This window comes from Bactrocera tryoni, chromosome 2 (genome assembly GCF_016617805.1).
Source record: "Bactrocera tryoni isolate S06 chromosome 2, CSIRO_BtryS06_freeze2, whole genome shotgun sequence".
Classification (NCBI taxonomy): Eukaryota; Metazoa; Arthropoda; class Insecta; order Diptera; family Tephritidae; genus Bactrocera; species Bactrocera tryoni.
In genome coordinates, this window is record NC_052500.1 from 19447433 (window position 1) to 19469645 (window position 22213).

At 39.1% G+C, this 22213-nt stretch overlaps 1 protein-coding gene across 1 annotated transcript; it reads right to left on the minus strand.

Moving 5' to 3' along the window:
* Positions 1-4024: 4024 nt before the first annotated feature.
* LOC120767692 (myb-like protein Q) lies at positions 4025-14546 on the minus strand. The gene is made up of 3 exons (XM_040093884.1): positions 14327-14546; positions 11800-11842; positions 4025-6298 (listed from the first exon to the last, which is right to left on the minus strand). Exons 1-3 carry the CDS (start codon positions 14371-14373, stop codon positions 4025-4027), a joined length of 2364 nt encoding a protein of 787 aa, XP_039949818.1. The 5' UTR covers positions 14374-14546.
* Positions 14547-22213: the final 7667 nt, after the last annotated feature.

Consider the following 22213-nt stretch of genomic DNA (forward strand, 5'->3'; position numbering starts at 1 on the left):
TGATTTGTCAGATGTAACGTGAGTTTTGACGACCACATTGCTGTTTTTTGCATCACGCCACAACTCCACACAATATAGTTGGACGCCACAGCAACAACAATAAAGCTTGCCTCAATTATATATAAATATAGAAGTTGCCACATGCCACCAAGCTACGTGCGCTAAACGCGAATTCGTTGCCTCAAATTGAAAACTTTGAAGTCTTTTACGCGATTGATAAATAAAAACATGGCGAACGGGATGAAAGAACAGCAAAAAGGGAAGAACAAAACCGAAAACCTCCGACCAGAAACCAGCGAATAATAGTCAAACAAAAGTCCAGTAGTGGCCACGGTAATAAAGCAGTCAAATACAGGCGCCAGCAACAACAATGAAAGGCCAAATGCAAAAAAATGCTAAATAAATAATAAACATCAAGGACATTGAGTAGCAATGACAAGGACGACAGTCAGCGGCGGTAAGTAGAGAGAGAGTAGAGAGCACAGGGAGGGCAGGAAAAAAACAAATGATGTTGCAATGGCTGGAAAAAACCGGGAAAATACAAGCTGTGGCAGTAACTGGGATGCAAAGGAATAAATAAAAATAAAAATGTCTACTTGAAAATAAAAACGAACTGAAAATAAAAATTTAAAAATGAAAAATAAAGAAATCATTAGCTAACACGAGTCCCCGTTTTTATAGCAACTTTTTTGCAATTCATCAAAAAAGTAGAATCAGTAAAACAAAACAGAAATACAATAAAAATAAATCAATCGCACCAACTGGGCATTAGGAGACTAAAGCAGCATTGCAACATGAAAATAATATCGCCACAAAAGAAAGAAAAATCAACTGGATGGGAGAGTCAAGAGCACGTGGTCATACTCTTCTGACGACTGAGATCAATCATCGTATTGGGTGTACTTAATATTCGTCCCAATAGACTTTACTTGTAAATATATATGGAGCCTAAAGAGTCCATGTTAAGTGTGCCGCGATTGAGATAGAAAAGTTTCTGATTAGCTTAAAGGATATCGGCAATTTATTGATTCAATTATTTAATGCTCAAGGAAGCTGGGTATAACAAAGACGCTTTTTCTCTGCTCACATACTGACGAAGAATATGTGGATAGGAAGTCGTTGGAGAAGAGACGCTTTGAGTTTTACATGATTGGTTCGAATCTAGGAGGCAAAGTTCCGAGGATAGTTTTCTGTAGGGTCAAGTTTTCTTCTAGACTACCAGACCACTGTAGTGCTTTTCAGGTTGGCTACTATTTGGGTAGCACCAAAAGTTAAATAAGTGAGACCTCTTTCAAGGCGGTGAACATTCATTCCGACATCAGAGCGGCAATACTCTCTAACAGTGCACTCAAAGTTAGCCAAGAAGTGTCTGTCTTGACTAGAAATAGAATCATTGTAACTGCAAAGCCAATGAGCTAGTAAGAGGAATGCTCTTGTCCAATTTACATCGGAGTGGGATCTCAGTTGTCCTCTTGTGTTCTAATACTGGGCCTATGGACCTCGCGTGAGCTTAACAGGTTTTGGTCCATGACTACCGCCTGTGCGACTGCAAGATCCTTTTTGATCTAGAGTAGTAGGCAGGAGATCTGCTGAACTACTTCCTTCTACCTTAGCAAAGTTCATCTTATCGCAATGGTAATAGCTATTACTGAACGAATCCGTGCGGTAAGTATAAGAAACTTGTCGGAAGCAATTTTCCAAAGTTATATGGAAGACGATGAGGTGGAAACAACCAGGTACTTTCTCTTCCATGTTTCAGCCTATGCACAACTGAGCTTGAAACGTCTCGACAGTTTTATCTTCGGCGAAACAGGATAGTCGAGACTGACATTTGTTGCTTTGAAAATTTTGTGATATGCTGAAGCACTTTGTCGGATCGGCGTTCTAAGCTGCCTAAGTGAGATATCTGTTAGAATCGACCTCTTAATCTAACCTAACATAGTTTATTACCCCTAGAGTGCTAACTATCCAAACATATCACCGAAACCGAATCCGATTTGTTTGATTTAACTATGTAAAGGTGTTTAAGCAGGTATTTTTAAGGGTTTTCTATCCCAATATTGGAATTAAGGTGTCTTCATGACATACTTTTCATTAAGAAAACCAGGAAAAAGGAAGAAAAGAAGATCGGTGTTTTCAGATTCAGAATCAGAGAAAAACTTCGATTGACGAGAGAGATCCAAGACCTAAACATTTTGAAGAACTAAATTTTACAATGGAAAGGAACTGAGGTGCTATAAACAAATTAAGTCTAATTCCGATCTATTTAATTTGTGAATCTGCAGTCAATAAAAAAAAAATATTTTTTTAGAAAAAATTGCTGAAGATTATTTAAATTCTTCGGCAGTTTTTAAACAGTATCCTTCTGGCCCTGCCGTAACCTCCAGCCAACTCCCTGAATGTGTACCACTATCAACCCTTACAACATTCACTTTTTAAATTTTAATTAAAACACAATTAATTAATTATAAACACCTCAGGTAATGCGCAATATTATTATGCCTTCCAACACTTCCACTTTATTTCCTCATTTCCTTTGTTTCAACTACCAAAGGACTGCCGCCATAACTTCAAAACGAGATAAAAATCTTTAATAGATTTCCGCTTCATTACGCTCAATAACGGTTTCTAAAGCTGCGGCAAACATGAATGAAAATGCTTTAGACCGTTAGTGGGCGGCTAATAAAGAAGAAAACCCATTGAAGATAATAATCATAGGTGGAAAGTAGGAAACACTAGTTGTAAGCAGCAGAGAAGAATGGGAAGAAGTGGAAGAATAAAGAGATGAAGCTGGCATAAAAGCACAACATCGATGAATGCTTACCGCCGGCAATGAAGAAGGTGAATGCAAAGGCTTTGTATGACTGCCGTTAGCAAACGTCAATGCAAGGTGGGGACCACTTAATTAAAGTCGCACACACCTCTCGGATGCATCTATAATTTCCCACGTCGTAGGTGTTGGTTCTGCTGGTAGGACTAATAAAGTTTTGCTCAACTGAAGTGGAAAGAAGAGATAAACCGACTTTCAGATTTGTATGTTTGTGTATATTTTCTTTAGAAACATAACACGCTTTACACTTTAAGTAATCTAGATACTCCGTGGATTTTTGGAAAATCTGGGTTTTTTGGAATGTTTCTGCTAATTTCGTCATGGTTAGGTGGTTAAGGTTTTCTTAGTCGAACTCTTCAGCTGTTAATTAGCAAAACCCGTAAGAACTTCCAGAGGTCTCGAGGTTTTTAACTATTCTAAAAAGGTAGACGCCTAAGTAAAGAATTAATCTAAAAACCGACACTTGAAGGAGACTATGTACTTGGACAACCATGTGAGCTGTCTTAGAAAACTGCAAGAGGAAGTAGCTCAAAAAAAGCCCGAAATTCGTTCAACGAATTCTAAGGCAAAGCAGTATGTCCAACTTCGAAAGCCTTTATCAAAGTGATTAATCTTCGAATAAGGCAACAGTAGAGCTGTAGACGCCTTCAGATAAGGCGTCTAATTCTATCTAAATATTGAGTTAGGGTTAGAGCCCTTTCTAACGACCTTCTTTAGTGGCTTCAAAAAGGCAACTTTATATGAACTAAAGAAATATCTTTGAAAACGAACATCGCATCACAGAGATAATCCCTCTGATTTTGTGAAAAAACGTTTGCTCTCTTCAAAGTCACTCAGCTCACCATTTCTTTCTCTCTCGAATGGTGTATATACTAGGAGATCGTCTTAGGAATATTTTTCAAAACCACCGAACCGAACCGAATATACGACGGTGTTTCGGATATCGAACATCTAGTGATTTGAAAGAGGTAGAACCTCAGAAGTCTACATTGCAGCTCTGAACCTCCTAGAATCAAAAAGCCCTCGACAACTTCAAAATATCCGCAAAGTTTACGAACTTTCATTAGTCCAACCATCAAATAAGCCGCCAATTGGCGTAACCCCTCAACTCGCTCAAACATATGCACTTACTTCTAGGTATAAATATCAACACAACAGCTTCCTTCGCAACACAATATGGTACAAAAATCTAATTTAAACGTACCTGGCATAATAAGCAGCCGCGGCCATCGCCTGCGCTGTCTCCAAACGCACCTCGATCTTACCGTGTCGATACGGTAGTTTCGCCGTGCCATCCTCTTCGAGTACGAGCACGTCCTGGAACTCGCCGGTATCCTCCTCGAAAACGATTGGCAATGCAGTTGGACGTGATGGATGCAAATTGGATATGTTATTGCTGTTGTTGTTGCCAATGCCGCCAGTATGGTTGGCATTATTATTATAAGCGGTTTGTGGAGCTTTGTTGGCGCCGCCGCCACCGCCGCCGCTGTGTGCCGTTAATGAGGTAGCATGCGAATGTAACAAACCGGCTTGTTGTAACATCAACTCCACCGAGCTATCGGAAACATCAATGGACGTTGCGCAGATGGAGTTTGAGTTGGCTGTCGTCGGCGGTGCGGACGGTGTGCTGGTGGCATGCACCGTTGCTTTTGTGGTGGTTAATGCGACTGCAGATTGGGTTATCATATTTTCAACAGGCTTTTGTTGGCTGTTGTTGGTATTAGTAAATTCTTGTTGTTGTGATTGGGACTGCAGCTTTTGTGCGCCGTGTTGGTCCGCATGGGCACCCAAAGGATGCTCGCGCACTTGTGGGTGATTGGGACGTTGGTGTTGTTGCTGTTGTAAATGGTGTTGAGGCTGACGCTGAGCAGTTGTCTTTAACGCAGACGCTTGTTGTTGTTGACGCTCGCGCAACTGCTGATAGAGGTAAGGACGTTGCTCACCGTCCGCCTTCGTGCGCTGTTGCGGATTATACTGTTGTTGTTGCTGCGGTGGCAGCTTTGGTATTGATTGCTTTGCCGGACCCGCAGCTGGTGGCGCCACGTATGCGGGCGGTTGCATGGGCAATAATTTTCTGTTCAGCTTGCCATTGCCGCCCAACTGACCTGCATCCATTTTGCTTTGACTACCATTCGTATTCGCTGTTGTTGTTGTACGTTTATTGCTACCGACCTTTGCGGCGGCGGCAACCAAACGCTTTCTCAACTGCCTCGATGGTGGCAGTGGTGGTGCTTCGTCCTCACCCCCAGCTTCGGCAGTTTTCGCATTTTTTGGTGGCGGCATTGGGGGTCGCTCCTTGATCGTCTCGTAGACGTGATTGAGTGGCGCGGGCGGTAGTGGCGGATTGGCCGTTGAAGCTGCATCAGATTGCAAGAGGAAGTGTTTACGGCTATCTACAGGCTCAACATACGCGTCGGAGAATTGGAAGTGTTGCTGATAAGATGTGTAGGAGCCGAACTCTTTTGGTGGAACCGACTCGTTTTGGCCACTTGCGTTGCTAGGTGGTGCCGCTAGCGGTGGTGGTGGTGGCAACTTTAAGAAATGTACCGGCTTTTGTGCAACATGTTGTTTGTTGCTGCCATGTATAGGCACAAATGTTGCCAGCGCGGAGTTGCCACCTTCCTGGGTTCCGAAAGAATGGTGTTGCTGTGCCTGCTGATTGCCGAAAGACAGAAAATGGCGCGGTGATTGCTGTGCATGCTGCTGGTTTCTCTGCTGTTGTTGTTGGTACTGAGCCGAGGAGCTCGCAAAATTAAGCTCCACCTCCTGCCCCACCTGCCTTGCAGCCAAGAAACGATGCTGCTGTAGGTGATGCCTCGGCTGTAATTGTGGTTGTTGCTGCAGCTTATTCGCTTGTTGTTGCTGCTGCTGTGGTTGTTGTTGTGACTGATGCGGTCTTTCTTGGCTATGCTCGGCCTGGAACGTCGTCTGGTTCAAGAGATGCCGTTCGTAAATATCATTCAATAGATTTGTAGCGGTTTTGGATATTTGATTAAAATTTGGTTGCACTTGGTTGTGTTGCTGTTGTTGTAAGGGTATACGGCTCGCCTTCGTCGGCGATACATCGCGTTGTGGCCCACCATTTGCATTGATTTGTTGCATTGCCGGGCGGCCATGGTTCACTGCAGTGGCAGCCACCAATGGTTGCGGCATTGACACCGCAATTGATTGCTTCGGTGCTGTGTCAACGGTGCTCGGTTGTTGCAATTGCTGTTGTTGCTCGTTCCAATTACGCGTCGTTTTGGCTAGTTTTTGTGCGGCACTCGAGTTTTCATTGCCGACTGATTGCTGCTGCTGCTGTTGTTGTTGTTGTTGTTGCAGCTGATGTTGTAATTTACGTTGCTGCTGATACTGATGATAGCTTTGACGTTGCTGATGGCCACCACAAGCTGTAGCCTTTTGTGGACCATCACGTCTAGCGGCCGAGGTACTGCCTGCCCCATTGTGTCTCGCCCGATGCACTGAGGCCTGCAAAAGATTAAAGACGTTAAATGATTTAGGATGGACATTTTGTTGAACACACTTTCAGTAAATGGTGATCAGGGATTTACAAGTCTTTCAAAATTCAAAACTGTCGTATATTTTTAATCTGAATTGAGATTAATATTCTAGATAGAATCCGGGCCGATGGAGAAGAAGTGCGTCTTCTGTTAGGGAGGTATGCTTCCACTTCGACAGCAGCGCTGCTGTACAGGCCTTGAGCTCACTGACAGGAACCCTTATTCAAATTCTATCAGTAAATTTAAGTTATAAATATCCGAGTAGAATCACCCAGGCTTGATCCTGTCGTAGCCATGGCACAAATTCCTATATCTTCTTATGCCTTTGACTTTAGCCGAACATATCATAAAGATACGATGTTTTCAGACTTCCAATCCAGGTTCAACAGTTTTCTATCGTCTGTTGTTGATGCCAGAGAAGTAAGAAAGCCTACTTGAACAAATCAAGCAAGAAAAAGTACAGAAACGACTTGAGGTACTTGTTAAGAAATAAAGCTGTTTAAAAAAATATAACGGCGAATTTAGCGGCTTTTGAATGAGGTATTAGATATTGAAACAAAAAAGTTCTTAGTATTTTATTGAATTGTGGTTATAGAAGAGCGATAAAAATCCTTTAAAAGTTCTTTTTGTACTTTATATTTTCAATGAAACTAAAGAGAAGTGGTTCAGCTTGAAATCTATATGACTTCAGAAAGAACAATTTTTCGAGGCTGGACGGTTTTACATTATTTAGTGACTGTTAATTTAATAGAGGCCAGGAGCTAAGTGTCTAAGTATTGATCTCGCGAAGTCGAAACAATTAAAAAGGAAGTGTTGAGGTGTTTCTACCTCGCCTTCTTCCAATTAGAACCCTAATCTTAAGGTCGTCCTTGAGCCAAAACGATCTTACGATAGCTTATAGCTGATGACAGTCAAACACTGACGAAGCTCACGTAAAGCGCCACAAAGAAATCAATGAGATTTCTAGACCTAGAAAGAGCACAATTTTTTTCGTTTTGGATGCTGTCATTGAATCGTAAGCTTTTGACGGTCATGAAAGAAGATTAGGTTAGGTTCGGCTAGGTCAAATAGCTAATAGAAGAGAAAAGAAGACCTCCTTTGTTCGAACTTGCAAATTAGCAAAATACCTCCCAAACGAGAAATTGTCAAGTTCTTCCATACAGCTTCTGCAAATGGCGTATAATAAGATTCTCAACCTTGCAGTATTGACGCCAAAAGAGCAATGTCCTGTTAAAAGCCCCAGAACTAGGAAGAGGCTAGCCTTACTGAGGGCAAAGAGATTACTAGATCTTGGACCAAAAGGCTTTCGCGACAGCGCATGTACCGATACCGGTGGCCCTGCGTTTGTCATGCTTTCGCGAAGCCCAGCAATCTAGTAGCAGAACACTGGGAGTATGGGAGCACCGACCTGCTGGCATTTTACCAATAGCGGTTCTAGGGTGCCTTTCCTTGCTAGTTCATCAGTTTTACAATTTCCTTCGATTCCGCCATGGCTCGGCACACATACTATTATTACAAAGACACGCGGTCCTATTGATAGCGACGTTAGGCACTCCTTGTCCAACCCTGAACGCACTGTACATAAGTTCAAGGCTACTACCGTTCTGCTATCTGAATGAATGAAGTTGCACTTCCGAGCAGCAGATCTACTGCTACCTTAATGGCTGCAACCTCGGTTTGAAAGGCACTGCAATAGTCAGGAAGTCTGAAACTGGAGTTGATAGACAGCTCCTGACAGTAAATCCCTCCACCAATCTTCTCCCAAGCTTTGACCCATCCGTAAAGAAGCCTACTGCTCGTCTCCTTCAACAACTTCTTCCCACCCATAGCTCTGTCGTCGGTATGTAGTATGGGCAGAGAAGGGGCCGCCAGAGTTTGGTTTGGAGGCTCCATGATCTAAGTGATCCGGTACGTAGTCAAAGTGTGTGAGATTATCCGGATGTTCAGATACGTATTCTTATTAGCCCAGATTCAGCCACTTTCGCAGTCATACACCTTCCGACAATGTCTGCGGATACTATGTGCAAGTTGGCGTTAAGTGTCATGGTTGGAGTGGATTTTAGTGCATCACACATGCAGATCACCGCCATCTGTTGAACGCTCTCGAGTTTCTTTGCAAGTGTGATATTTGCTAGAGCCCTCCGTCACATAAAAACTCCATAGAACATAATTAGGCTTGATTATGGTGTCATAGAGCCAGAGAATCACTTTCGGTGAGAGACCCCACCTTTTGCCAATGACTCCTCTAACGCAGTATAAGGCAATCGATGCCTTGTTTCCTCTCTCTTCGATATTCGGCCTCTATGAAAGCTTCGTGTCCAGGGTGAGCCCTACATGCAGACGGATGTCTCCCATTGCGGCAGCGGTGCTCTTTCCTTACTTTCGACTTGTTAACTAACACATAATATAAAAATCGATCAGATCAAGTGCTCGCAGAGCAAAATATTCTTATTAAATACCGGATTTCATCAAGAAGTTTTCACTAAAATTACCCAACTCTTCCCTTATGCAAGAAAGTACAATTTAGAGTTCTAGAACTATAACATTTGGATGTCTATAACTATGACTACTCTGAAACCATGCGAGAGCACACTTTCCGTCCAAAGAATATGTTTTACGCTCACTTTTAGACGCTCACCTTCAATACACGCGCAATTCCCCAAGAAACAATATAGATACGCCCGACTCTCTGCTTCCAAGCATGAAATCATATTAAACTTTATTATGTAAATCACTTGAAATTTCATGTTTACACGCTGCGCAGTTGTTCTGTGATTGCCACCGAATCGGGAGCTTAAATGCTCATTTTACGACATCACGTCTCATCAATTTAAATGCGAACACACGAAAATCGTCGCCGAGCACAGACACAATTAAATCATTAAAATCGTCAAGCAAGATGCACCGACATGCAACTGCAACATGCAGCGGCGACAAGTCTTCAAGCAGTAAAAACGCCAATGACGGAGCGGATATCGGGCAATGAAGCGACGCGTGCGTGTGTGTTGCTGCAACACGCGCTAAATGTGGAAGAATTTAGTGCACACGCACACACATGCACCCACATAGCAAATTGTAAATAAATATGACATAGCGACTGTTAGTGCAGCGGGGGTGAGGAGGCCGAGCGTGCGTGTGGAATTTGGATTTTTATTACAAGTGTAGCGTGTGGCTGGTCGCATGCCGCACGCCACATACCGCATTGACATCGTAAAATTTACTATGAAAATAAAGCGGAGAAAAACAATCACACACACATACACACAAATGAAAATTTCAACAATAAAAACAACAAGCAGTTAGAACAATAGTCGTCGCTATCAAAACGGAGAATTCCATCAAAATCCTGAGCAACAAAAAGTCAAAACGCCAACAAATCAGACAATGAAACATTTGTATGTATATGTGAGTGAATATGTGTAAGTGTGTGTGTGCTGTCAAGGAATGCACTTGTAGAGTCTGTGGCTGGCGTGCATGAAATGCGCAATGCCAAGTGTTGGTGTTAGAGCTGCGGTAAAAGTGTGACATGTGGTTGCATGCCACACGAAGTTGTAAAGTTGGCAAGCCATTGAATAAAGTGACGGAATTTTATTTTAGGAATTTATTGTTTTAATTTTTTACTTATTATTGCACAAACGTATATGTATGCAGTAGGTCTTGATTCCATATATATACATACATCAAATGTACTACTGTGAGCAAAAAAATAATAAGACCTTTTAGTTGAATTTCGAGAGAAGCCCCATTCATCGAAATATGTGCCTTCTAGGTTGGTGAGACTGTCAGTGACATCTGTACCAATTGTCACATCAAAATAGTTATTAGTGATTAACAGTTAGATATTTTACTGGCATCGTTGGAATATCAGAAGGATCAGTGAAAGATTATTTTGAAAATGTGAAAGCACCATTGGTTCCAAAATTAGTAAATATTTCAAAAACAGCGTCTGGTTAACGTCTGTGAAATAATACTTTCCGACTACCAGAATCTCAAGAAACGTATTATTTCTGGCGATGAGCCTTGGGTCTATGCCTACGACCCGGAAACAAACGATCAATCGGCTGAATATCATGGCAAAGGTTAGCCGAAGCTGCAAAAACCATTATGAGACTAAAAATAGTGCCTTCATGGCTATAACTCATCGAGACACCAAATATATGGATCACAGTAAACATTATTGTTTTTTACCCAACATATCGGTCATCGGAGTGCAGCCCTGTTATCTATCGGGCTCAATTAGCACTTGATGTGCCATTTTGATACACTATTCGTAGAACCTCCTGCATCTGCTATTACGTTTCACCTTCTCTCTCAAACCATTTTAAGGTTTCGATGAAACTACTTATGTCTGATATTCTTTTAGTGGAAAGCCATTCAAGGTTTGGTGCTTGATGGATTCCAAGTGTTTTATGTCGGATCTGTGCTAGAGCTGGGCATTCGCAGAGAAAGTGGAAAGATGTCGTTGTAGGGCATACCCATTTTGGACGCATGTTCCCCAAATGGCCGGTGCCCTGTTATGGTAGCTGTTACTCTGTAGATACTTTTTCTTGACCTATTTAATAAGTCGTTGGTTCTTTTCCTGTCATATGTTGGCTATAATTGTTTAGTTATGACGCATTTTGTAATGTTTTTCCACCTGTTATTTGCAACTTGTTGATCTCTCCTTTGATCGATCCTAGCGGGCTTGGTATTAGTTCCGCCTCGGATTCGTTGAGGAAAGCTCCTGCCTTTGCCAACTCATCTGCTTTTTTCTTACCGAAAATGTTCCTGTGGCCGGGAACCCAGATCAAGTCTAGTTGGAGCTTGTCTTTTCTTGAGCTTAGTGCTCTCTTGCAGTAGTGAACTATACTGGAATTTGTCATGGGTGAAGACAAGGCCAGGAGCGCTGCCTCGCTATTCGTAAATATAGTTGCCTTATTTACATATATTCTCGTGGTTTTCTAATAGAACTTCGCAGGCTTTTTCTATGCCTAGTACTTCTGCTTGGAAGATGCTAGCCGAGTTCGGTAGACGTATAGAGAGAGATATGCATAGATCAGCGGAGAATACCTCCGTGCCTACTCCGCAGTCCATTTTGGACCCGTCGATATAGATTGAGATGGTATCCTCCTCTCCTATTGAACCTCTTCTCCATTCTCGTCTAGATGGTATCCTCACCTGGAAGTGTCTATTGAAATCTAGCTTGGGGAGAATGTAGTCTGATTTATTAGCCCCCATACGCTCAATATAAATATATTCGAACTGGCGATTGACTTAATAGGGCATCCATTGGTCAATATGTAAATGATGAAATAATCTTTAATAATAAGGGCCATTCCCTTGGGTACAACTTGTATATATGTTTGTATATCATTTTATTATTACTTTTATGCCTCAGTGATCATCGAAAAATTCTAAGCTAAGGGGTAACGTTTTTATGGACCGTTCAATATTATGAATTTTCAAAATATTTTTTCCTTGAATACTTACAAAAACTGGCGCCTCATTAGCCGATGAGTCCCCATCACTGCATCTGTAATGAGAAGAAAAATACGTTATGATATCATTTGAACAGATATTGACGCTTAAAATAATTTAATAGCCCAGCATGGACCTTAAAGACATTACTTAATAACTAATTAAAAGCTATTTGCCATATTTTCCAATAAATCTTTTAATTAGAAATTAAAATAAATTAATACATAATGCATATAATATATATGTTAACTCAGAATGCAATTCATGCTCAGAAATTGCAAATATCAGCGATAGATGGCGCAAAATGAAAGACAATTTCAGTATTCCACCTCCGTTTATCTAAATGGATTATCTAGCTAAGCCGCAAACCTACTTGACATAAGGCACTCAGAGTGGCTCTCAAAGTGTGAAAATTTCTGTTCTCGTTGGGTTTTGTCTCAACTTTTTCGGAGTCTCCGTTGGGTTAGCTCGTAAATTGTTTGAAACTTTGCTAAATTGGGAATACATAAGATGTTGAGAAGACTTTTCGGTCAAGGGAAAATAAAGTTTTTGTGAGAGAACAGAGAAAATTATTTTACGTTCTCTGGGAAAAAATTACGAGACACACGTATTTGCGTAAGCTGCCGAAATTTCATTTCATTTATGAACTGGTTTTTCCTAGAGGCAGAATCAAGTCATAAGAATTGAGAAGCTATCTCTTGAATTAGTGGATTCAGTTTTCAACCTCAACGTCTTTTAAGGATGTAAGGAGTAAACACCAGAGTAAAATATGCCACTTAGGTTATGAACGTTATTGAAAAAAATAGTATACGGAGATAATTTATACGAGAGTAAAGCACTAGGCAGCAATATTGGATATAATGAGGTAAGAATCTAAATCAAGTGCGTTTGTTAAACCTAAGGAGCGTCCAAGGACTGGATGCTAAGAATTTTGAAGCGGTTGTCTGAACATAGGCTCTAATTTGGTGCCGTAATTTTAAAATACCACGCCCGGTGTAGATAATTAAAAATACTCAAACCAGAAACAGAGAAAATTCTTTCATAACGATTAAATGACCTGAAAGGTTTATTCTCTTGATCACATTCTCAGAAGAACCAGTGAAATTTACACAAAATGAGATCCTTCCCTCAAATAATCATTCAGAAAATCCGAAAATCAATGATAAGAGCCTGCCTATTCAGGGCAAGAAATCGTTTGGTCTTAGGATTAGAATATGAAAAAGCTGTCCGAAGGGTTATACTCGGCCGCAAATGCATTTTTGGGATCACTTCAATGAAGTACTCGTATTGGGTTGGTCGTCAAGTACAATTCATTACTTTCAAAATCACGTTCGGAGCATGAATATAATAAAAATTATTCAAAAAACTAGTAAAACCGGGAACAATCTCTGGAGTAGGTGCTCAAAAATACAAAAGTTGCCACGGTTATATCTTGAAGAAACCTCACGAGAGAAATCAGGTCTTCAGTACTTTTTTTTCAGAGTAGCATTAAAGACACAGCTGGGACGATGAGGAGTGCCGTGTCGCAGTGGAGGGAAAACAGACTGCATACCTCTCTGTTACAATCGATCACAATACGTGCAGAATGGGATAGATACCGAGATTTGAGGAGGGAAGCGAGAAGCATTTGCAGACAAAAAAAAAGAAAGAGAGCGAAATGAGTGAGAATAAAGAGTGGTAATGCTCGGAAATTCTATGAAAATATACTAACGGAAGGTTTCAAGACCGGAGTACACTCTTCTAAAACCCTGAGGTGATCTAATGACTGGTGCCCAGAGCATACTGAATTTATGGAGGGTACACGTATCCAGCTTGCTGGATGGCATTCAACTCGATTTCCCAATCGATGACAATAGCACAGACGTTTCATTACCCGACCATTAAGTAGTTCGAAGAACATCAAAGCGGCGGGGGCCGATGGATTGTCGGCCGAGCTTTTCAAATACGAAAAACTGATAAAGAGCATGTATCAGCTTCTTTTAACAATACGGTCGGCCGAAATCATGCCCGACAATCTGCGACAACTACCGTAGAATAAGCCTCCACAACATCGCATATACATAAGATTCTATCGAGCGTATTGTGTAAAGGATTAAAGTTCGCCGTCAAGAAACTGATTGGACTTTAACAATGTTACTTTAGGCCTGTAAAATCAACAACTGATCAGACATTCAAAAAAATTATAATTATAAATTGTAATTAAGAAGATCAGATATTCACCATGCAACAAATCTTGGAAAAGACGCATGAAAAGAAGATAGACATACACATACGCAGTAACCGCCGGGGGAAGTAGAGGAAAATAAAGGAAAGACTAGATAGAGAAGGACCTTACTACATTTGGAATGTCCAATTGGCGCCAAACGGCAAAAAGGATGAACGACTGATACGCTGTTGCAAACCCGGCTATAACCGCGTAAGCGATGTCTACGCTAATCAAGGAGAGGAAGCTTATAACACTTCATATAAGTATATAATTTTTAGGTCTAACTGACACAAAAATGATAAAATGCTGAAAATAAATAATAAATTTTCTTACCTGCCACTACTTTTTCGATTCCTCGCCGATTTCGTACGCTGCAACATATTTGCCTTCAGTTCTCACACCTGCTCAAATACATCCAGAAGATCATACGGTGGATAAACTGTAGGTTCTAGGCGATAAAGTCCGCGTACCGCCCACAAATTGTTGTTGCGCCGTTGCTCTAATTTATTGCACACACATTTCCATATGCATATGAGGGTTCATGCGAATGTGTGTGTTTGCTCCGCATACCGCCTTGGCTTAGAACTGTAATGAAAAAGATGTTACGAAAGATTCATGAGTGGAATGACGATTTTTTACGGCAGCTACAAATTGATAAGAGATAACAGATAAATGCGGCAATGCGAAATAAATTGTAAATGTGAAAACAACAACAACAATAATGTGGTATATGAGTATGCAATGAGCATTTAGTGCCTTGTGATATTTTTTAATTAAAATGCAAAATGCTTGTCACACTTTGGACGACTTTGATTTGGTTGGCGCGATAAAGCAACAAAAACAACAACATTTTTTTGTAAATGTCGAGCTAAATGAGAACCCACGCGCTTGAATGGTCGCTGAATTTCAACACACAACTTTTCTAAACGCTTCATTTGTAAGAAATATGTATTATAACGGCACCTCATTACTTTTTGTTTTTGCCACTGCACATTTATTATTGCTTCATATGGCATCTAAATGAGTAGGCTTCCTCATTAATTTCTGCCCATGGAAGCATATGTGCTTATTACCAGCTGATTTCTTATCTCTTATCAGCGTGTACCGTGTATGTGTGCATGTATGTATGTGTTTGACTAGATGAAACTCAAATATGGAGTAACGGATTTATAAATGCAGTACCCATTTCAACTATCTTCGCGCTTTCCGCTTAGCGCTGCTCTTCGCGCCGCCATTGCACGCGCTTGTGTCTTCGCAATTCGTCGTGGCCGCGTCGTCAAAGGATTGTCTATGCAGGAATGACAGTCTTTTGAGCGTTTCCTTTTATTAACGAAACGAAAGAAAACATATTTGAGCGAGCTGTGAATCAACGCAAAATTGCACTGCTGTCGCACATTTTAATGGGTGTTAAGAGGAGCTCTCGTTTTGTTGGTTAGTGTTAAACCGGAATAGAAACCGTTATTCGGTATTCGAGCAGTTGTGGTTCAGTTCGTAATGTGAATATTGTAGTTTTGAAGTTTATAGAAAATCAGTCCTCATATATCTCCGGTAGACCGGGGATGTCTCCAAATATTTTTACTCAATACACTAGTTGTACTGAGTATGTTTCTGAAGAGTTGATAAGAGTAACATAGATGGTAGTATATCAATTACTTTTTCCCTAAAAGAACCGAAGTTGTATATCGAGTTTAAGACACTAGTAATTTAGTAATCTCCAAGCCTCAACTGAGTAATGAGATAATTGAATAATATTCGGAACAAGAGAAAGATTGGGAGTATTTTAAGTAGAGGAATGCATGAAAACACTCCAGCTCTGAGAGTATTCCTATACTTCGTGGAAGCAGCAGAAGAGTAAGATCTCCACTCAGTTGGAAAGACTGGATGGAGAAGGACTTGGCTACACTTGTAATCTCAAATTGGAGCCAAACAGCGAAAAGGAAGAATGAAAGGCTATAATCGCCATCCAATAAAGCAGAAGAAGGTATTTCCGCGTCGCTCTTATGCCTGAACTTTCCTGCATTTTCTAAATGTGCTATCGTTAATAACGACTCGCTTGTGCTGCCAGCAAGTTGTGACCTGTGACTAAGACCACAACCATCCTGCACTTTTTTCGAGTCCCTGTGAGTTAGAAGCTTGTTTTCCTATCGTTCCTCTCATACGTTTTTGACGTTCCTGTATGCATTTCATCCTGATCGATCTATCAGCTCCTACGTTTATACGGATTGCGTATTTCCGGAACTGGTTCGGTTGTCAAACGGATGGCCTCTTCGGTAATATCATCAGTTATTTCGTTTCCTGCAACGCCCTTGTGGCCTGGAATGCAGTATATATGCAGCCGCTTTCTGGCATCCATTATTGCCTCCCTGTTTCTGAGAACCTTGTGACATCGTTCAAAGTTCAGTAAAAAAAAGTTAGCAAAGTATCGATTAGGGCTCCTTTACTCCAAGAAATGCTCTCTAATCTTATTTATTGAGAGTATTTACTAGACTGGAGAATGCAGTTTACGTGTAGAAGTTCACGTAAGTGAGGAAAGTTCTTTGAGCACCATTCACTTTGGAGTGGCCAGAAACAATTCTTTTATATATGGCTCCATCAGCACACGACTTCCGGTCTTACAACAAGTATCCTCTGGATAGCCAAAGAACATCCGTTTGAAGGCGAGCTAAAGTGAGAAGGCGCTAGGTTCGGGAGCTGTCACGCACCCAATGAAAAGGAAATAACAGTCTCGAACGAGAAATGCTCCGTTTGAAACGCGGCGATAATCGCGTATGCGTTGTCCGCGTCAAGAGAGAAAAAGATTTTCTAGAATAGAGGTAAGTTTTTTGAAAAGATGAAAAAATATAAAGTATCTCCCGACAACGTGCATGGATTCTTTACTCAGTGATGTACTGAATAGCCGGTTTCTCGATTCTAAAAACTCTAATCCGAAATCCTTCTTTTGAGTAATGGGAGAGTCATATGTAATGGCAAACATAGATGAGCAGTCAAAAAGTACTCGGCTGAAAACGATTCTAATGTCTTTTACTGTACTTTCTTCTATGCCATATAGTCTAAGTCCCGACTCTAATCATATCTAAAAATTGGTCCGAAAGTGTGGCGTTCAATCGACGAAATGGCTTTCGACTTCCAAAATGTTCGTTCGAAACTTGCCTTAATTTATATGAAATTGGAAGAAAGAAGAATTGCATCAGTATCTAATCTATGCATCGACTGTGCTCAGCTGTTACGAGAGTTTTGAACTTTACAAGGATTAATAGAAGAATCACGCTAGATATGAGATTCTATAGGGCATTTGATACATGATATACGAGCTAATTTAACGCTAGCGTTTCACAAGTTCAATACTTATACAATACCAATTTTGAATCTACTCTTCGAACAGCCTTAGGACGTTCTTTAATTCTATAATTTTTGTACCATAATTCCATAACACATTTTTGAAACTAAATTTCCGGTTTCGAAATCACATAGCAACTGAAAGCGAATATTCTGTCAAACACTAGGGAAAACCACACCACATGCTGCGCGGATAATAGCCAGAATTGTCACTTGTTAAACCCCCCCATGGTGTGCGATATTGCGAGCTGTTTATGAACACCAGAGCTTGACACAGGCAGCCACACTCAGAAATAACTCGCACGCACACTAACACATTTCCATGGTTTGTTTGCGTTTTAGAAAAGTGCATATGGAAATCCCGGATAAGACAAATAGAGCTGAGCATTTTATTAAAAATAGCATATGTAAGTGCAGCACAACTTAAACGTCAACAGGATATTGATGCACAGTGGGAGTTCGTAAAACTTTTGAGTGAGATTTGAGTAATTGAAAATGAAAAGCATTGCTGAAATGTCGAATTATGTGAATATATTAAGCTAGAAACTTTTAAACCAAAAATTATCTTAATTTTCACAAAAGAAAACTGTAGACACCCAAGAAATATACTTTGTTCATACATCTTCACTAAAACCGGCCGTGAGCTCTACCTTGCTTCTTTCTAGCTTCCAAAAAGCTGCAAAGTGCTCGATCTCGAAACTAAGGAGAGCTAAGAGCCAGTGTTAGTGAAATTTTGAGGACAAAGTGCATGGAAATATATAATTTTTCCTCTTCTTGGGTGAAAAAGCCTGAATACTTGAAAATAATTTAGATCCAAATCAAGAAATTTTTGAGAATAAATGTTGCCATCTATATAACTTAGAAATAATGAGAAGGAAGAATGTCTTAGCAGTAAGTTTCCGCCATCCATCAGTGTGTTTTTTGAGTTTATTTATTTCCAGAAATATTTTTCCTTCCCAAACCATAGTCCTTGCAGTCCTCTGCCGTGCTATGCGCTGTGCCACTGTTGACATGCAAATAGAAGCTTTAAAGGAAATCTGTAGCGACATTTCTAATGATATGATTGCACGTACGGAATTTTGTATATATGTATGAATGCGCATAAGCAAATATGCATGTCGATTTAGATTCCAACCCATTTATGAGAAATAATCAACTGCTTTGAGCTCGGAAATAATATTGTTTGAGGTGCGATAAAAATCACGCCACAAGCACAAAAGGCGCACCAGAGAGACCAGAGCTGCCACTTGTTTATGGCGAAAAGGAAAAATAAAGTATATAAAAAGCAGGAAGACTTTAAATAAGTGCTTTTACATACACAAGATATATATGAATTTATATGTATTTATATCAAAGAAAATATAAGCTCGCAGTGTGAATGGCTTTACATGGCTTTCGTCAAAATTTGTAAGTACATACTTTACATACATATTTATTTGTATATCGTGGTGGTAAAATGGTGTGAAATGCAGTATTTAAATTCAGCTAAGGCAAAATGCGAAAGAGAAGTGTATTCGCAGAAGTCCATAAAAGAAACGTATATGAAGTTTCGCAAGAATTACTAGGTGTGGACACAGTTTATTAAGTCCAAACCTAATTGTAATCAGATTAAAAGACAAGAAATAAAAAAAATAAAAAGTTTTCACCCACTGACAATCACAGATTTGTTTCTGAAAATCACAGAACATTCATTCAACGTTCAATTTTGTGAAGAACATTTTTGATTCACCTTTCTGTTGCATTGACATTTTGTACCCGTGATAACGACTTCCTTATAAGGAAGACCTCTTTACTGAAGTATGTATGTAGTTTCAAAATCCGAATCAAAATAAAATGTATCACGTTTTTTTCAACTTTCTATAATATCTATGAGTCAAATGGTAGAATCCATATAACATTACAGTTATCTTACAAATTTTATATTCAATCAGCCTTAGACTAGAATATTTTGTCTTATATGAGGTAAATATTATACAATTTTTTAACGTCGTATTCAAGTCCTTTGCTTTCGTTGTCGAACAGACTTCTATCTTAGCTGTGATGATAATTTCTTCCATTTTTATCTCGTACTTTCTTAGGGTATGCCAATAATAGTTGTTGAAATACCATACTGCTGACACGATATAGCTGAAACTAAACTAGGTTTTAATTGAATTTGCGGCCTAAAATTGAGGGATCATTATTGCATGAGCAGCCTATCAAAATTCTAACAAAGGAAAATTTTTTCGACTAAAAAATTGCTGGAGGGGTTCCGAAAGTCAAGTTTAACAAAGAGCCCACGATGATCGGATCGAAAATTTTAAACTAATCCAAGTTGTTTATGACGTACTGATTTGGGTGAAGGTTTCTCAACCCAACAAATTTTGCAGAAGCCCAACATGTAATGGTCCGAAGTCTAGAGAATATGGTGGATGTGGTAGCATATCACATTCAAACTGCTAAAACTTTTGGTGAGTACATCACTCAGTTTATCCAGCTGATCATAATTGAAGTAAGAAAGTTTTTCGTACAAGGACTTGATTATGATCATTCACTTCGTATGGCAGCTATATGCCACAGTAGTGATCCGATATCAGCAGTTCTGACAACTCCCAGCTTCTTGAGAAAAGAAGGTGTGCTAAATTTCAGATGGGTATCTCTAAAACTGAAAAAAACGCGTATATACCGATAGACGGGGGGACGACTCAGTTTGTCATGCTCATCATTTATGTATGTATATATGTTTTGGGATCCCCAACGCGTTCTTCTAGGTGTTGCAAACCTCTTGGCGAACTTAATGTATCGTGGTCAGGGTATAAATATGCCGTTTTACATTACATAAATATGTTTATATGGCATTAAAAAATATTTGTTTACAGATGTTTTCATTATAATGCTTTGATACCACAAAATTCGCTACTAATTAATTTTTCATAACACTCAGACTCGCCAGGACACTTTATTATTTATTAATTCACTAATTGAGCAGCCAGTCGCATTCAATGATTCATCGATTAAATGTTCATATACTCGTGTCTACTACTATGTACATACATATGTATGTAACTCGCAGATTGAGTGGGAAAAAATAATTTTTCATAACTGACATAACCACACTAAAACTGTCTATCAATTGGAGGAGAAAAATTGATCTCATGTGTAATCGCTCTCAAACTGAGCGTATGAGTAAACTTCTAATGTATGTTCTCGTCAGACTCCACCTTTAAAGGTATAGTTTGACTGTTGCCGAATTACGAAACAAGACAATACTTGAAGTTATTGTTCCATAACTTTGCACATATAAGACTGCCTACTGATAGGGATATCGGCAATTTTTCGTTATTCGAATGAAGAAATTACCACTAAAATTAGGTTATATACAAGTATGACGATCTTCTTTAGAAAAATGTCGGCAGTTAAATAACTCCGGCGATTTTTTTCAACGAAATGAGTTGTAAAACGCCGATGTCTTTTTGACATAAAAATCAGTAGAATTTTTAGGGGTTACATGGGTTTACGGTTTTTTCTTGTCTTATTAAATTCTACAACACCTCTAGTACATATATTATCCTAATTTTCAAGTTCATCTGAGTAATAGTTTCGGAGTTACAGCCTTGAGAACTTATGCGCTCGAGGCTAGCTAGGCTAACTGAGCCGTCTTTGAACGCGTTTTTTCTCGAAACTGTGTTTTTGAAGTCGGTTGGCAAGATTTCTCGAAAACTAATCAACTGTTCTTCATGAAATTTTACACAGGTCTTTGAGATACAATTTTTAAAGACTTGGTCGAAGCATTTTTTTCGATTACAACTATTTGTAAAAAAAAATAACGCGAAATTTTCACTCAAATTTTAAGTATTTTGTAAAAATGTTTGCCAAAAATTCAATTTTCAGTTTTTTTCTTCGTCTAAGTTCCAAGTTGAGGGTTTAAAATACTTCTCACTTTAGATGATCTTGCAAGAAGTTATCCTGCCGAGAGGTCACCGGAAATGGCATCATAATGGCCGAGCTTAAAATATTTGTTTTCCAAAAATTTCGAAATTTCCTCCTTAGTAGTGTATGTTTGTAACAATAAAAATTTTTAATAAAATATTTAATTTTTTATAAGAAAAAAAAGGCTGTTTTATACGAGGAAACCCTTGTAACCTCTTAAAATAACAGATTCATACATACATATGTATGTTGGAATCAGTAGTTTTTAAATTCAAATTCATTTGTATATTTATACACCCATTAAGCTTCTCAGAGCGTTTGTCTCTCTGTCACACAGTCGTTGACAACATTTGGCGCCACATTGTTTGCTAATTTGTAATTAGTGGTCAATTTGTGGCATATTGGTATTTAAATATACATATGTACATGTGGTAGTTTTTATTGCTATTTTATTTTATTTTAAGCTCACTAAAATGGCAAAGCCTCTGAAAGCCTAAAAAATTAGTATTTTCAGCTACGAAAACCGCAATTACGTAAGTGTTTTATATTTGTATATATTGTCGCTAATTACATTATTGTCATTACGCAATTCCCCACAGAAAAAAATATGTTAAATATAATTTAAATAATATTTCATATAATATTAAATTTTGAATAAAGCGGAAGTTAAAATTTAAGAGCTTTTGAATAGCAATATTTAAATATTTTCCAATTTATATGCAGCTATGGAATAAAGTCATACATACTTACATATTTTATATACATACTATGTATATTTTATTACAAGAACAGCATAGTAATTAAAATTTTTATATTAAATTTCAAATAATAATTACCATATCCAAATAAATATTTACTCCAATTATAATAATTTTTAAATTTCATCCACAGAATTTATATTTTTTTGACAGAAACTACACTCTTACTCGTATACAAACTAAATTTTCACACACTTAAAACCACAAGCAAATTTTC

What these genes read in the sequence shown, in the direction of transcription:
- LOC120767692 (XM_040093884.1), bottom strand. Translation starts at nt 14,373, where the DNA reads ATGTTGCAGCGTACGAAATCGGCGAGGAATCGAAAAAGTAGTGGCAG. An exon ending in AATCGAAAAAGTAGTGGCAG is followed by an intron (nt 11,843 to 14,326) that starts GTAAGAAAATTT and finishes TTCTCATTACAG; the next exon opens with ATGCAGTGATGGGGACTCAT. An exon ending in CTAATGAGGCGCCAGTTTTT is followed by an intron (nt 6,299 to 11,799) that starts GTAAGTATTCAA and finishes AATCTTTTGCAG; the next exon opens with GCCTCAGTGCATCGGGCGAG.